Genomic DNA, 18,444 nt, shown 5'->3' on the forward strand with positions numbered 1-18,444 from the left:
GTAATATTATTTTGGAATGATTGTAATGTGTTTGTGTCTGTCCGGTAACACTATTTTGGAATGATTGTAATGTGTTCGTGTCTGTCCGGTAATATTATTTTGGAATGATTGTAATGTGTTGGTGTCTGTCTGGTAACATTATTTTGGAATGATTGAAATGTGTACGTGTCTGTCCAGTAACATTATTTTGGAATGATTGTAATGTGTTCGTGTCTGTTCGGTAACATTATTTTGGAATGATTGTAATGTGTTCGTGTCTGTCTGGTAACATTATTTTGGAATGATTGTAATGTGTTTGTGTCTGTCCGGTAATATTATTTTGGAATGATTGTAATGTGTTCGTGTCTGTACGGTAATATTATTTTGGAATGATTGTAATGTGTTCGTGTCTGTCCGGTTACATTATATTGGAATGATTGTAATGTGTTCGTGTCTGTCCGGTTACATTATTTTGGAATGATTGTAATGTGTTCGTGTCTCTCCAGTAACATTATTTTGGAATGATTGTAATGTGTTCGTGTCTGTCTGGTAATAATATTTTGGAACTATTGTAATGTGTTCGTGTCTGTCCGGAAATACTATTTTGGAATGATTGTAATGTGTTCGTGTCTGTCCAGTAATATTATTTTGGAATGATTTAATATGTTCGTGTCTGTCCGGTTACATTATTTTGGAATGATTGTAATGTGTTCGTGTCTGTCCAGTTACATTATTTTGGAATGATTGTAATGTGTTCATGTCTGTCCGGTAATATTATTTTGGAATGATTGTAATGTGTTTGTGTCTGTCCGGTAACACTATTTTGGAATGATTGTAATGTGTTCGTGTCTGTCCGGTAATATTATTTTGGAATGATTGTAATGTGTTGGTGTCTGTCTGGTACCATTATTTTGGAATGATTGAAATGTGTACGTGTCTGTCCAGTAACATTATTTTGGAATGATTGTAATGTGTTTGTGTCTGTTCGGTAACATTATTTTGGAATGATTGTAATGTGTTCGTGTCTGTCCGGTAACATTATTTTGGAATGATTGTAATGTGTTTGTGTCTGTCCGGTAATATTATTTTGGAATGATTGTAATGTGTTCGTGTCTGTACGGTAATATTATTTTGGAATGATTGTAATGTGTTCGTGTCTGTCCGGTTACATTATATTGGAATGATTGTAATGTGTTCGTGTCTGTCCGGTTACATTGTTTTGGAATGATTGTAATGTGTTCGTGTCTGTCCGGTAACATAATTTTGGAATGATTGAAATGTGTTCGTGTCTGTCCGGTAATATTATTTTGGAATGATTGTAATGTGTTCGTGTCTGTATGGTCATATTATTTTGGAATGATTGTCATGTGTTCGTGTCTGTCCGGTAATATTATTTTGGAATGATTGTAATGTGTTCGTGTCTGTCCAGTAACACTATTTTGGAATGATTGTAATGTGTTCTTGTCTGTCCGGTTACATTATTTTGGAATGATTGTAATGTGTTCGTGTCTGTCCGGTAATATTATTTTGGAATGATTGTAATGTGTACGTGTCTGTCCGGTAACACTATTTTGGAATGATTGTAATGTGTTCGTAATGTGTTTGTGTCTGTATGGTAACATAATTTTGGAATGATTGAAATGTGTTTGTGTCTGTCTGGTAATATCATTTTGGAATGATTGTAATGTGTTCGTGTCTGTCCGGTAATATTATTTTGGAATGATTGTAATGTGTTCGTGTCTGTCCGGTAACATCATTTTGGAATGATTGTAATGTGTTCGTGTCTGTACGGTAATATTATTTTGGAATGATTGTAATGTGTTCGTGTCTGTCCGGTAATATTATTTTGGAATGATTGTAATGTGTTCGTGTCTGTCCGGTAACATTATTTTGGAATGTGTTCGTGTCTGTCTGGTAACATTATTTTGGATTGATTGTAATGTGTTCGTGTCTGTCCGGAAATACTATTTTGGAATGATTGTAATGTGTTCGTGTCTGTCCAGTAATATTATTTTGGAATGATTTAATGTGTTCGTGTCTGTCCGGTAATATTATTTTGGAATGATTGTAATGTGTACCTGTCTGTCCGGTGTTATATAAATTGGAATTGACATTTTCATGGTTTGTTGCACAGGCACTTGTCTCGGGTGGGGGATCCTATATAGTGTTATATTAATTTTTTTTTTTTTTAAATCTGAGACAAGTGCCTTTTGTTTGTTGGTCAACGATCAAGTGAGTAATCAGATCCGCTTTTTGAAGATACTGTGATTTCAAATGATTGCAAGGTGGATACGTCCTACCGTCATCACAGGTACTCGTCTCAGAATTACGATTGACATCCTTGGGTAGGATTGCTACGGATGATTCCGACAACAAAAGTAGGCGTGTTTCACACCATTGGGAAGATAAATTAATGTAGATTTACAAAATAACAAGTTTTCAGTAGTTGGGTTGACAGCCGAGAAATCGGCATATAACGGAATTTCGTCACCGCCTGACATTTTTCTAAATCGCGAGTTAAGTACCTTGTGTTATATAAAGATATATAGGAATTTTTTTGAGACGAGTGCCTGTGAATAGTGTTATATAAAGGTATATAGGAATTTTTTTCTGAGACGAGTGCCTGTGACCGTCATGGTTTACTTGATATTGGCTGCATTTTCATGGTCCTTGTTGACTTTGTAGTCTCGGCTTCAGAGGGGAAAACCACAGGGACTCGGTTAGCAGATTAAAATTTTGTAAATCAATGCTTTTAATTTATTTTTTATTATTTCCTGTCAATTTGCATTACTATATTAACGTATTTAACGTTGCCTTCACTATTTCTTTGTTTTCTGGCAATGTGCAGTTTACTATCCATATCCATATACTGAAAAAACCTAAAGGGATCTAAGTCGCCATCTTGAATTGCCTTCCCTACTTTAGATAAAAAATAATTAAAAATATTAATAAATTACTATATACCTTACAACAGCCCTAATTTATTTCTGAAATTATTCTTCTATCACATGCATATTTTGATTTGTGGATTAACAGAACCCTTACGCAGTTTCAGTTGCATTCGTGTCAGAATATTCAAATTTCCCGGCGAAAGCAACGTATCATTCGGAAACTTCCAGGTTGATGCGTTTACTACAAAGATAAATCCTTATAAACAGACGAGTGCTGTCCCCTGATTTATTATTACATATCGAGCGCAAAATTATTAACCATGTTAACGAATAGAACCTTTCTTCAAACGGGGTAACATAAATCATTGACTTTTTCGTAGACACATCAATAAAATGAAGAAGTTACTTAAAATATTGACACGTTCAATGGGATTTATAAGGTTTACTAACAGTACCAGGATATAAAAAAGGGGGAGGGCCGGTTGGTAGGTCAACTTGGAGTAATACTTTGAAAAAGTATATTAACTTATCATACATGCATGTATGAAGTTCAATCAGTAGGCCCCTTTTCCATATACATACATACTCCTCTGATTATATAAGTGTTGTACTGCATAAATCCATGATTTGAAAAATATCAGGACGATGTCAGAAGATCTCAGAAATACAACCCGATAGTTTGGGACAATCATTTGATATTTTCAATGGGCGGAAGGATAGGAGGATAATCTGATATTGGAATAATACATGCACTAACTGTTCAAAGACATTTTTGTTTGATATTTAATTTATATGAAGGATATCTTGGTGTGGCGTAGATATGAAGTTAGGGGACAGCACTCGTCTGTTTATAAGGGTTTATCGTTGTAGTAAACGCATCAACCTGGAAGTTTCCGAATGATACGTTGCTTTCGCCGGGAAATTTGAATATTCTGACACGAATGCAACTGAAACTGCGTAAGGGTTCTGTTAATCCACAAATCAAAATATGCATGTGATAGAAGAATAATTTCGGAAGAAAATGAGGGCTGTTGTAAGGTATATAGTAATTTATTAATATTTTTAATTATTTTTTATCTAAAGTAGGGAAGGCAATTCAAGATGGCGACTTAGATCCCTTTAGGTTTTTTTCAGTATATGGATATGGATAGTAAACTGCACATTGCCAGAAAACAAAGAAATAGTGAAGGCAACGTTAAATACGTTAATATAGTAATGCAAATAGACAGGAAATAATAAAAAATAAATTAAAAACATTGATTTACAAAATTTTAATCTGCTAACCGAGTCCCTGTGGGGAAAACCAAGCAGATATCTTGTATGTCCCATTTGGAAGTTACGTGATAATACTCAAAGCAAAATTTAATTCGTTTACACCAACATACGTTATTATATTACACAGCTCGGTTTGTTTGATTGTTTTGTTGATTGTACAATAAATAATTTATCTCGTGTGTTATATTTTCATACCGCAATGATTTGTAGGTGTCAGATATATGCTGTGTTTAATAATGTGATGTATTGCAAATACTATAAATAAATGACTAAATAATATGGAATGGAAACTAAAACGGCTTTAATATTAGAAATCACAAATGACATTATTAGATGACGAAGTCATAACAACATTAAGAACATTCATATAACCGAAATAAATTCATTCCCAACTTATTGTCTATGCTCTATATGGTATATACATTCTAGTCGGTGCTTTTGAAGATAAGTGTACCTGCCAAACGTTTCACCACATTCTCTACACTTATACCGAGGTTCACCAGAGTGCACATGTAGGTGATGTTTCAAAGTTGACAATTGTGTGAATGATTTGGTACATAAACTACATGTGTATGGCTTTTCGTTAGTGTGAATTCTACGATGAGAAGTGTAAGAAGCGTGAAAAGTAAATTGTTTGTCGCAAAAATCACACTTATAAGGTTTTTCACCAGTATGTAAGCGAGCGTGTCGTACGACATGATGCTTTTCGCTGAACTCTTTCGGACAAAGATCACATTTAAATTCTTTCGTAGCTGATGAGTTGTGAATTTTCATATGGCGAGTCAATTGGTGGGGTAGTCCAAAATATCGGCAACATATTTCACACTGAAAAGGCTTTTCTTGGTGTGAAATATCTCCAGTGTGAACACGATTGTGTCGTCTGAGATGATGCATTTGTTTGAATGAGAGGTGGCACAGATCACACTGAAAAGGTCGTTCGCCTGTATGGACTCTCATGTGATCCTCAGACTCTCTCTTTCCCCGCTGAAGCTTACCACACACTCCGCATTTAAACTTATATTTTTTCTCCTCGTAAGTAATTTCGCCGTTGTGAGATCTTACATGGTTCACTAGCCGGTATTTCTTCTCAAAACTTTTCCCACAAATATCACATTGAAATTTATTATCACGAATGGATTCTCCTGTATGAACTTCCATATGCCTTTTTAAAGTCCAGCTCCTTGAATAGGTTTTAAAGCAAATTTTGCATTCCAAAGATTTATCTTGGATCATTTCACCTAATGAAATACTATTCTCAGATTTTGTTTCCTCTTTGCTTTTATGATAGGCATCCATTTTCTTTCTTCGTTCTGGTGTGGCCTCCGTATGCGACAGTCGATGTAGGACCATTGAGTGCCTGTCAAAGAATATTCTGAGACGAACGTCACTCTCTGCTCGCTCTTTCTGAGATTTTTCAACATCTTGTGGCAGGGCGGTTATCTGATTATTAATTTCAACAGGTTTATGAATATCAATCTCATGAACTGTAAATACCAGATCTAACGCACTTGTATATTCTTCTTTGATTTCATAAAATAACTTGACGCTTTCTTCAGATACGTTTATTTCTTCTTCATTTTCTTCTTCGATTATTTCATTATACTCGGGATCTTGTATAAAGAAATTGTCATCGTCTGTTTTGATCGTCATGATCGGTGGAATCTATCTTCCTGTAAACGAAAATAGATGAATATTTTTTTTTCTGAGAGTTTAGAATCTGGTACCAGTATATAATTGTGTGCTGATGACAGATTTTTATTGTCTGGATTTTTTTTATTAATATTTTTTTAGACTCTGCGATTATTGGCATCTGGAAGGTGATCTCTCAGGACTTTAAGTTTTTTTTTATAAATGTTAACCTTTTGTTACAATTATTTCCTAAGTCATCACCTGACCGTGAGGGCATTCCGGTGTAATACTATCGCCTATATTTCCATTACGTAATATTTTTAACCGATCTTTAAACATGATGAATACGTAGACACCATCAAGTGCAAACTAACATTCCTTATCGCTTGTTATAAATTCATTTCTCCAATGAATATTCATCAAATATATTTTAAAGAAGATAAATTAATAATATAAAATGTTTTGTTATATGTATATACATATATGTAAAAAAACATTAATATCTACCCACACGCAGCGAAAATATGCAATCTCAAGGAACGATAACTTTTCATGGATGATTAAACAATTTTTGCGGGAAAATACGAATGCCTACTTAAATCCATTCTATTAGAAAAATTGAATTATTACAGAAGAGTGACGTGTCCACCATGCACTTGCACTGTACTTTTATTGATATAGTAGAATAAAATGATATTCAAATACATGAAAATTATATATACATGTATATACAAGTATTTTAATATAATATATAACAATAAACCAGAGTATACTGATTTGTATCTCTACATTATAATAGTCATTACGGTGAGGATGAATTCCCTGTCATTATTTATCACCCACGCACGAACTTTCTTATGTCTGTACATTAACCTCACTTTCAGGTATAGAGGTGTGATTTTTTTCAGAGACAAGTGCTTGTCGGACCATCCACAAGAACTTGCGGTCATCCGATGTTCAGTATTTCAGTACTTTGATTTTGGTAATTGTGATTATGTGGATGGAAGTATTCAATACTGTAACAGTTAATACGTGCATGTTTATCAACAATAATTAAAATATAGGTGCGTTTTAAGTTAAACTACTTTGTTTTAGCTAAATGTTTCATGTCCTTTCCCCCATAACTATGTTTACTTACGTTAGGTTTCAAATATTTCTCTTCCACTATAGTAACAACAGTAGCTATAGAATTCACAAATATATGATAAATTGGTGAACTATCGACTGATTTGGACAATTATATTCATTGACTCTTGATCTAAATAGTGATCTGTCAAATATTAGACGACTCAATTAGTGTGGAATAGTCTTTTTCACTCTGTCATTAATTGTGTTTAATTAATTAGATTGGTGGTCAGTGTTGATCTATGTGCATTTTCAATCATGTGACATTTATGTAGATCTTGTCTTGCTAATAGTTTATGCTATTTTTCAAGATTATAGGCGAAATGAAAAACAAAAGAAGACAAAATTTATCATTTAAAGGCAACAACTCAGTCCCGTTACTATTCGTCTGACAGCAGCTTTCAGAATAATAGACAAAACATGCATCCCCTATGTTCTATTTTAGCCGTGTAAGGTATCTTGGTTGGTAAACGACGTCACCGGACATATATTTTTATGCCCCACCTACGATAGTAGAGGGGCATTATGTTTTCTGGTCTGTGCGTCCGTTCGTCCGTCCGTCCGTCCGTCCGTTCGTTCGTCCGTCTGTCCCGCTTCAGGTTAAAGTTTTTGGTCAAGGTAGACTAGTGTCTATTTCAATTGATTCAATTAGTTTTGGGGAAAGATTTGAACTGATTTAGTCATTAAAAACGCCCCGATTCAAGCTTAAATATGAAAAATATACAAAATATGCAAAAAAACGTCACTTTTCAGATGGTTTTTGTCAAAAATGAAACTGGCCGCATCCGTGTTCATCCTCAACCTTTATATATGTATATTCATAAAATACAACTTACATTTCAATATTATGAATGAACACGAATGCGGCCACTTTCATTTAAGACGGAAACCGTCTAAAATTTAACTAAAATGCTTTTATTGTGAAGATTTTAGCAATTTAGCATGACTTAATGATGCTAGTACCCGATATTTGTGCATTGTATTGTCAAAAACAGCTCATATTTATGTAGCAGAATAATTCTACTTTCCAGTAAATAGCTTAAAGATTACCTTTTTCACAATTTTGTAAAACTGCTATATTTTGGGGCCAAAAAAGGGTCTTACTGAACCTACTCCTTTTCCATCTACTGTATATTTTCATCTACTCCATTCACCTTTCGATGAAGGGCCGTTCGGCTTATAATTCATTTTGTTACACGTAGGTAACAGGTCGCTCATATATCAAAGAGTTACATGTAACACTTTATTCACGGACCCCCCCCCCTGAGTTATCTAGAGTTATACGTACCACCTTGTTCACGTATCCTATAGTATATAGAGGTACACGTAACAGTAAATGCGTGAACAAACAATAACCGTTTCTATAGAGGTGCACGTAACTGTTTGTTCACGTTTCCATGAGATTTGGCAATCGCGCAATTGTTTATTCACGTACTCTGGAGGTTCGCGTTACTGTTTTTTCTTGCCGCTAACTGCAACAGAAAACCTTTCATCCCTTTCTTTGAAAAGTGGATTATCTTTGTCAGCACAATTTCATCATCCCCCATATTCAACTACTTGCAACAGAAGAATACATTTTTATAAGTTATAAGTATTGACAAAGTTAAAAAAAACCACCGTGAACTAAATGCAGATGTCTAAAATTATAAATGAAAGAAATTAATTATATCATTTTAGAACGTGTATTGAATACGGAAGATAACTCTGTAAAAACTGCTTGAAATTTGGCAACAACTGATGTAACAAAACGAAGAATACGGTTTCCATGTACACAATATGATTACCAAAATTCTTGTTAAATATAAATTTTGGTTTAAATCAATAAATTTAATCGAGTTTTAATATTTTTAAAAAGGTAATTAATGTTTTCATGGTTACTTAAATATTTTACAGCAGACGAGTTAATTTTGCATAGGGCATAAAGGTTGTTCTAAGTATGCGAACAAGTAGTTACGTGTACCTCTAGAGTACGCGAATAACTCTTACCTTAACCTTAATTCTCTCCGCGCCAGAAGTCGCATAAGGCCTCCACGCTGCTTTTCCACCCTTTTCTATCTTTTGCCGCTGTTCTGGCTACATTCCAACTTGTCCATCCTTGTTGGTTCCTTTCTCTCTCTGTTGTTCTTCTCCATGTAGTTTTTGGCCTTCCTCTAGTTCTTTTCCCTTCAGGTGCCCATTGTAGAGCTACATAGCTGTTGTTGTCTCTTTCACGCCTTAAAATATGTCCTATCCATGTCCAACGTCTCCTTCTGATTTCACAACTGATGTTTCTGGTGTTAGCTATTTCGTTTACTGTTTTGTTTGATGTTTTACTTTGCCATCTTATATTTAGGATCTTTCTTAGGCATTGGTGTTCTACAGTATTTAGTTTCTTTTCTTCAATGTTTGTTAGTTTCCATGTTTCCCATCCATACAATAATACAGGTCTACCTAATGATTTATATAGGTGTATTTTTATTTTCGGCCAATTCCTCTTGCATACCATATATTTCTTAGGCGATGGAATGTCCCTCTTGCTTTCTGTATTCTGTTTTTGATGTCACAACTTCCTCCTCCCTCTTTGTCCATGACTGCTCCAAGGTATGTGAACTTGTCTACATCTTCTACTTTCTGGTCGTATAGTGTTATCAACTCTTTATTCTTTGTTTGCTTTGATCTCAGAGTTTTACACTTTTTGGGGTTAAGTTTCATTCCAACTCTTTCAGCTTCAGTTGTTAATTTTTGGTTTTTTTTTCATCAAGGTCGCTAAATTTTGAGGAAAGAAGTGCGATGTCGTCAGCAAAGTCAAGATCTTCTAGAACAGTATTAAAGTTCCATCGTATCCCTCTGGCTTTGTCTGCAGTTGTTTTCCGCATGATCCAGTCTACGACTAGAAGGAAAAGAAATTACGCATCCCTGTTTCACTCCTGATTTTATCTCAAACCATTCTGATGTTTCTCCCTGATCGATGACAGAACACTTAAATCCTTTATATATCTCCTTTATGGTTCTTATGATCTTGTCAGGTATTCCGTAGCTCTTCATGATATACCATAGACTCTCTCGGTGGACTGAGTCAAATGCTTTTTCGAAGTCTATAAAAAGTATTATTAAAGCTGCCCTCCATGCATTCATTTGTTTGCTCGAGTATGTTTCGAAGGATAAACATTTGTTCAGTTGTTCCTCTTTTTGGTCTAAATCCTGCCTGCTCATTCCTCAATCTCTTGTCTATTCCTTCTTTTATTCTTTCTATTAGAATTCTGCAGAATACTTTACTGAAAACAGGTAAAAGCGTCACTCCCCTCCAGTTGTTACAATCTGTCATATCGCCCTTCTTAAAGATCTTACAAATCAATCCCTTTCTCCAGTCTGATGGCCAATTTTCTTCTTCCCATAGGCTATTAAATATTTCTGCCATTTTCTCTGCTGTAAGGTCGATGTCTGCCTTTATAAGCTCTGGTGTTACACTGTCTATTCCTGCTGACTTCCCATTTTGCGTCTTCTTCAGTGCTCTTTTAACTTAATCTACTGTCCATTCTCCTAGATCGATCTCGTCTATTATAATTTCGGCCATATCTACATCTTCCTCTGAAATTGGACGAAGAGGGTCTTGCCTATTTAAAACTTCACTAAAATGTTCTACCCATCTATTTAATATATCATTTCTTTCACTTTTCAGTTCTCCTTCTTTACTTTTTACTCCTGTGTGTTGCCTCTTTCTTTCACCTGTTAGGATTTTAGTGATGTTATAAAGCTCTTTGCTTCTGCCATTTTCTGCTGCTTTTTCTGCATCTTCAGCCATCATATTGTACCACTTCCTTTTATCCTCTCGGGCACTTTTCTTAACCCCTTTATTTTTCTGCTTGTATTCTTCGTTGAGTCTCACTTTTAATCTTTCCGATCTAGTTCCTTCTAATTTATTTTTAATTTCTTTTCTTTCATCAACCATTTTCCATGTATTGTTGGTTATCCATGGTTTACTGATCTTTTTACTGCTCCCCAATACCTGTTTAGCTGCCTCAGTGTATATCTCTACTGCACCTTCATATTTCAACACTGGATCTTCTATGTTACCTTCTTCCAGTACTTGGAATCTGTTTCTCACTTCAATGTTGTACTTTTTCCTTACATCCATACTTTTTAGCTTGTTTAGGTCATATCTCTCTCTTTTGCATTTGTTCTTATCACCTTTATTTCTTGCCAGTTTGAGTCTGATCTTTGACCTTACTAAGTAGTGGTCAGTATACACATCTGCTCTTCTCATTACTCTTGTATCTAATATTGATGTCCTCATGTCCCCTCGTACCATTATATGATCTATCTGGTTTGTTGTTTTTCCATCAGGGGATTTCCATGTTACTTTATGTATTTCCTTATGTGGGAAAATGGAGCCTGTTATGGGGAGGCCGTTGATTTGGCAGAAATTGCATAATAATTCACCATTTTCATTTATTGTCCCACTTCCATGTTTTCCTAACACCTCTTGCATATGGCTATTGTCTTTGCCTACTTTTGCGTTCAGGTCACCCATAACTATAAGCATATCATTCTTATTGCAGGATGAAACATTGTCTTGTAGTTGTTGGTAAAATTCTTCTTTCTCTTCCTCTTTTGCATCATTTGTTGGAGCATATGCTTGTATAACTGTCAGTTTCTTATACTTTGAATAGAATCTTGCTTTCATCATTCTCTTGTTAATAGGTGTCCATTCCATCAATGCTTTCTTAGCTCTTTCATTCATCATTATGGCTACTCCCTTGACTTGATGTTCATCATCCCCGACATATATCACCGTGTCTCCACTTTGAAGCTTGGTTTCACCCGATCCTTTTCATCTACTCTCACTGATACCTAGTATGTCCATACCATAATTTTTCATTTCCTTCGCTACTTGTGCTGCTTTTGATATGTCTGCCATTGTTCTAACATTCCAACATCCTATATACATATTTTGTTTTGGCGCTACTATGGAACCGATCGGCTTTTGAGCTTCCTTTCGGCTTTCCCCCAAATGTGTCATGTTTGGTTCCTCAGCAGTACACCATTCTTGGGTTTCTTCAGCGTTTCTGGTTTCTGTAGCAAGTTCTTTTTTACGAAGTTGGGTAGTTAGCCCAACGTCCAACCTCCACTCTGGTGGGCCGGGTTTTCTCTATGGGTAGTCCTTCCCGTAGATGATTGCATTACCATGCTAACGGATTGCATCTGTCCGGATTTCTTTCTGGGTTGTCTCCCATAGCCTTTGACTTTCCACAGTCACCCACAAGGCAGTGGGACTATTTACCCATAGCTGGGGGTTTGGTTTGCAGGCACCAGGGCATATCCACTCACCGGTGGGCCTAGCATGCCTTGCATCTAGGGGCCAAACCTCCTCCGAGACCTTGTGGTTTTGCCTGGAGCCGTGAGGTGCCCAGTTTCCATCTATCACCTCGTGGAGGATCCCATATCTGGGCCACATAGGTCTTACTGCATGAGAGGCTGTAAATGGCAGGAAAGACTTACGCACTCGGCTCTCCTTTTCACAGCAAGCTGCTAGCCAGTGATGAATGCTGAAAGCGAGAGTGACAAGCACAATAACTCTAGTGTATGTGAACAAAAAGTTACGTGTACCTCTAGAGTACGCGAACAAATGGTTACACGTAACTCTAATGTATGTGAACAAAAAGTTACGTGTACCTCTAGAATACATGAACACATAGTTGCGCGTAACGCTATGGTACATGAAAAAGGTGTTACGTGTACCTCTAGGGTACATGAATAAATTGCTACGTGTACTTCCAGAGTTCGTGAACGACCTGTTATGTGTACCTCTTAGCGAATGTGTAACAAAATGAATTATGACCCAAACGCACCTTCATACTTTCTCCCGTCACTGAACTACCACTGTTTTAGAAAAAAAAGTTTTATCTGTTTATCTCGCGAAATTACAAAGGAAAGACCAAATTTGCAGTGATGCTCATTATAGACGAATGGTCCTATATTGCTGAATGATTGGATATATTGATAAATACAACCAAATAAAAACAACAGTGCTCTCTCTATGCAATGATATACTTGATACACTACAGTAATGTATATGTACATTTTTAAAGCATAGTTAAAACCCAATTACAGATGGAAAGATGGAAGTGTTGTACATTGCCAGTCTAATACAATGCAGATTTTATTTTAACGTGTCTCGCTTAACTTATCGAATCATAGCAAAATCCGTTTTTTCGGATAAATTAAGCAAAATGCCAACAATGTTTGGTGTATATGTCGTGTACAATGTGAATATGTTACATGGTTTATACGGAATGACTGCGAGGTGGGAATGTCCTACCAGCCGAATTCACCTGCCATTGATTTCGTTTTCGCGGTTCCTTCGTGAATCGAAAGTCTTAGCAAGAGTAATCAAAGCAGTTATCATATATATCCCATCGTTAATTTCCTAAACAAATTATTTCTATGACTTGATTCGTGTATATACAAACACAAGTCATCATATTACACAGCTAGGTGTGTTTGTTTGTTGCTTATTCTACAATAAGTCGCATTCGATTTGTTCTTGAAGTACATTACTTCGTGTCATCAAATTTCTTATATATGTTTATATCTTCCTGCTTTAAAAATTGGTTAGTGTCAGATACATTTCAATTGATATTTTATAGTGTGTCTTTCTGTGTTGTGGTGTTACATAGTTGTTTCAGGTAAGAGTGAAGGTTGGTACCTATTAAAATGTTTAAACCCGCTGCATTTATTTGCACCTGTCCTAAGTCCGGAACTTGATGTTCAGTTGTGGTCGTTTGTTGGTGTGGTACATAAGTTTTTCTCGTTTCTCGTTTATTATATAGATAAGATCGTTAGTTTTCTCTTTTGAAAAGTTTAACACTTGTACATGAGTAAATTTTAGGATCCTTTATAGCTTGGTGTTCGGTGTTCCAAGACTCCGAATCGAAGTCCGTACTTTGACCTGTAATGGTTTACTTTTAAATATTGTGACTAGGATGGAGAGTTGTCTCATTGGAACTCACATTACACCTTCTTATATATATGCGTTCATTAATGTGTATATTTACGTATGTTTTGAAGTAGACGTTATTTTTAAAGTTTTAAATTTTCTATCTAGTTCATTAGTCATATTGGAGATTAAATATGCTAAAACTAAACCAAGAAGATATCATGATGACAAAAAAAAAAAAAGGAACTTGAAATGATAACAGCTTTAATAAATATTGGAAATCACATATTATATTTATAGGTAAAGAAGTAATGACAATACTATAACCATTCATGAGTGGAACAAATTATGTCATATAAGAATAAGAATAAGAATAAGAATATTTATTATTCCAATCAAGGGCCCTTGATGGGCAGCATAATATGTACACATAAAACAATCCATCATGATTTGTAACAGAAAAACATTCAATGATTGAACTCTAGTCTGTGCCTTTTAAGATTACTGTGTCTGCCAAACGTTTCACCGCATACTTTACACTGATACCGAGGTTCTCCAGAGTGCACATGCATATGCAGTTTCAATCCTGACAATTGGGTAAATGATTTATCACAGATACTGCATTCGTATGGCTTTTCATTGGTGTGAATCCTCCGATGACTAGTATAAGAGTTGTGGAAAGTAAATTGTTTATCGCAAAATTCACACTTATATGGTTTTTCATCAGTATGTAGGCGAGCGTGTCGTACGAGATGATGCTTTTCGGTGAACTCTTTTGGACAGAGGTCGCATTTGTATTCTCTCGTAGCTGACGGGTTGTGACATTTCATATGGCGAGTCAAATGTTGGCTTTGTCCAAAAGATCGTTCACAGACTTCACATTTGTGTGACAATTCTCCAGTGTGAACACTACTGTGTCGTCTGAGAGAACTCCTTTGTTTGAATGAGAGGTGGCACAGATCACACTGAAAAGGTCGTTCGCCTGTATGGACTCTCATGTGATCCTCAAACTCCCTCTTTTCCTTCACAAGCTTTCCACACACTTTACATTCAAACTTGAACTTTTTATCTTCGTAAGTACCATCGCCGTTGTGAGATCTTACATGGTTAACTAGTCGGTATTTCCTCCCAAAACTTTTCCCACAAATATCACATTGAAATTTCCTTTTGTGAATAGCATCTCCTGTGTGTATATCAATATGCTTTTTTAAATTCCCGTTAGTTGAAAAGGTTTTGAAGCAAATTTGGCATTCCAAAGGTTTTTTTTGGATCAATTTTCGTTCTTTCTGAGAATTTTCAACATCGTGTGGCAGGGAGGATATATTATTAATTTCAACAGGTTTATAAACAGTGTTATAAATTTCAATCTCTTGAACTGTAAATACTGGATTTAATGCACTTGTATATTCTTCTTTCATTTTATAAAATAATCTCACACTTTCTTCAGTTACGTTTATTTCGTCTTCTATTTCTTCTGTTATTTCATTATACTCTGGATCTTGTATAAAGAAACTGTCATCGTCTGTCTTGATCGTCATGATCTTCCTGTAACAAAAATAGTAAAATATTAAATAATGAAACTGAAAATGAGAAATATGTAAAAAAGACAGCAATCCGACCAACAGCCGAAGACCACCAATGGGTCTTCAATGCAGCAAGAAAATCTGGCCACTAAAACTTATAATTAATATGCTCGTCGTCCGTCAAGAATCCGGTATAATTGTGTGTTGATGGCAGATTTTTTATTGTCTCTATTTTTTGTCTGAGCAGTATATTTCTTCTGTGATAATAAACTAATAAAAGTATTTATTGTAAAGTGATTAAATACAGATCCAATAAAACTCGCGTGCTCGTCGAAGCATATGAACATATACTATAATTATAACGAGATTGAGTACTAAACTATGTGGCTCTTGTAAATACATAGATCTTCTTTTTTTTTAAACTTTTTAAATTCGAACACAAAACATTATACTAGACGGCATAGGCAGATACATGGGGAGGTGGATTTGGTTGATTATATAGGGAATAACTGAATCATGACTGAAGCCCCCGCCTTGTGTCAGTCAGTGGGCCACCTTACAAAAAGTTCTAGATCCGTTACTGAACGGGGAGTGCATCCTTAAAATCAAGAATCTATCAACTTGCTGGCTACTTTGGTAATCAATGTCATTGTGATTAAGATATGAGAACTTTAGTAATGGAAGTATTAAATACAATCAATATTAGATAATTAAAAAAAATAAAGCAAAGATGGGTTTTTAATTTCTCCCCCCCCCTTTTTATGTCTCTTATTCTTGTTTCCATAACTGTGTTTACTTACTTTATGTTACAAATGTCTATCTTCCACTATAGTATACAACAGTAGCTCTAGATGAAACCACAAATTCACTCATATATGATAAATTGGTGTACTATCGACTGATTTATACAATATTTAAATAACTCATGGTCTTAGTAGTGATCTGTCAAAATTCTCAATTAGTGTCCAATAGCTTGTTTTATTCTGTTATAATTGATGGTTAATTAATTAGATGCGTGTTCAATCATATAGAAGTGGTTTTAAAATGATGTGTATTTCGTCTGAGGAATACCGCAAGCTAAGTAATAAACTGTAATCCATGTGACTCAAACGAAAGAGGTGATGAGTGTCATTTGATTCTAGGTTGTAACTTTGCTATTTCTGAAAAAAGTTTTTACTGCATTATTGTAAAAAAAAATATCCAAGTACTTTATGTATGATTTACACTTCATTGGGCTTAAATTAAAATATTGTTTGTTTGCAGTTTACCGATCGACCCTTGAAAATCCTCCCGACTGTGAAAATTTTATTGCTTTAAATTTGAAGAATTTTTTTTTTAATACTTCTATTGACGCGATCCGGCACTTTGGGTCCTTTCCGGAAACGATTTAAAGTCTGGGTCAATTACGCATTTCAAGTTCGTTTTTTCTTAGCTTACCGTCAAGCGTTCATGTGACCATTTAATGATAAAGTACATGGAAATTGTTTACAGGTATCCATGAAGTCACGGAGGAGTACTTTACGCTGTCGTCTCGTGTCAATTTTAAGACAAATAACAAACAAAAAAGTTTATTAGTAAACTGTTTATACAGATTCAGGCACATGTAATGATGTGTGATGAATTGACGATGATGCAGCGGATATATTCATAACTGACACGATAACCATTCTGTCTCAAACAAATCGGGTACAGAATCTGTGGAGCCTGACTTTATGGAACCAATTTCAGTGGTTAAATAATTCGACAGCAGCTTGAAGTATGGCATATTTTCTACAAATCGTTGTGAAGAAGACAAAGATGAAACCACTCCTCCGTGACTTAAATATTCATGGATATCTGTAAACACGCCTGTACGGAGGAAGGGCTCATTTGAAATGTTAATGGATATAGATCATGCCAAATCAATAAGAAGCAACCCTAACTACACAAAGATGTAGAGAAAATGAATGGTTAGCTTGAAAAATAAATATACTAGGCCACACCAATTTGATTTCTTGTTCGACGGACCCGCCCGCACCTATTGTTTTCAAAACAGATTTTTTTAATTTTTTTATATTCCCGCTTCCCGCATTTGGAAAATATATAATCATGTCCATTTCCCGCACTGTTTTTTTGTAAATATTATAAAAAGATATCAACATTTGTTTTCAAAAATCACAGTCTAACCTGTATATAACGATTTTAAACATAAAACTAAAAGCACCCCACCACACTGTAAATATCTGTGAGAATATTTTTTTCAGCATGAAACCTATTTATCCAAAGAGGGAGTGCTCCAAAATAAATTTAAAACAGCGGACCTGTAAAGAACAAAATATTGGTTTCTTTCCCCCTTACTTATATTCCCTATAAAAATGTTCGTTGTTAAAATAAAGTACAGAGAACTTCTGAAGGATTTGCCTTCAACTGCAATTATATTGTATGCTGGCGAAACAAAACTATTCATAGCCGCTGCATGTTTATGCACCTGTCCTGATTGATTCAGGGGCCTGTCGTTCGGCAGTTATCGTTTGTTGATGTTGTTCATTGGTATTTTCCCGTTTGGATATAAATTAGATCGTTTGTTTTCCTGTTCGAATTCTGTACGCTAATAATTTTTGGGTCCTTTATAGCTTTCTGTTTGGTCTGTATCAAAGGCCTGTGTAAAAGGCCGTACTTTGACCTGTGTTTGTTATTATCAGGTTGAGAACAACCCTCCCTCAGACAAGGGGTCATTTTACTGATGTAGAAAATAAAATAGAAATACCAAGGATTTGTACTATAGTTCTTCTATACAAAACCTTTGAAAACTTAGAATTTTGTACTCAAAAAGAGGAGAGTTACATCATATTTTAAACAACTTTTTTTCTAAAAGAGGGGTCCACTTATTTTGAATAATATTAAACTGTTAAAGTAAATGTGTTAATTTAACATGGTTAAAGTCCACAAATATTACAAAATTCTTGGACATGTTTTGACCATTTAATACTAGATAGATATATAGTTCTTTGAGAAAATATGAGCCCTTTTGTACAAACAAATATATTATAACTTATATTGATCCCTCATCATGCTCATAAAACATGTAAAAGGAATATTTATAACATAAAGGGGTTGTCCCCAAACT

The 18,444-nt window shown here is 35.1% G+C and overlaps 2 protein-coding genes and 1 long non-coding RNA gene across 3 annotated transcripts in view; 1 reads left to right on the plus strand and 2 right to left on the minus strand.

Annotated features, from left to right (window-relative positions):
* Window positions 1-18,444, plus strand: part of LOC143068528 (uncharacterized) — a 42,585-nt gene that overhangs the window by 11,574 nt on the left and 12,567 nt on the right. The gene's annotated exons all lie outside the window — the stretch shown is intronic.
* On the minus strand, window positions 5,590-6,999 carry LOC143068530 (uncharacterized). The gene is made up of 2 exons (XR_012976193.1): window positions 6,913-6,999; window positions 5,590-5,815 (listed from the first exon to the last, which is right to left on the minus strand). It is a non-coding gene; the product is annotated as an uncharacterized LOC143068530 (long non-coding RNA).
* Window positions 14,192-16,286, minus strand: LOC143066500 (uncharacterized). Its single transcript, XM_076239413.1, has 2 exons — window positions 16,139-16,286; window positions 14,192-15,360 (listed from the first exon to the last, which is right to left on the minus strand). Exon 2 carries the CDS (start codon window positions 15,351-15,353, stop codon window positions 14,283-14,285), a length of 1,071 nt encoding a protein of 356 aa, XP_076095528.1. The 5' UTR covers window positions 15,354-15,360; window positions 16,139-16,286; the 3' UTR covers window positions 14,192-14,282.

This window comes from Mytilus galloprovincialis, chromosome 3 (genome assembly GCF_965363235.1).
Source record: "Mytilus galloprovincialis chromosome 3, xbMytGall1.hap1.1, whole genome shotgun sequence".
Classification (NCBI taxonomy): Eukaryota; Metazoa; Mollusca; class Bivalvia; order Mytilida; family Mytilidae; genus Mytilus; species Mytilus galloprovincialis.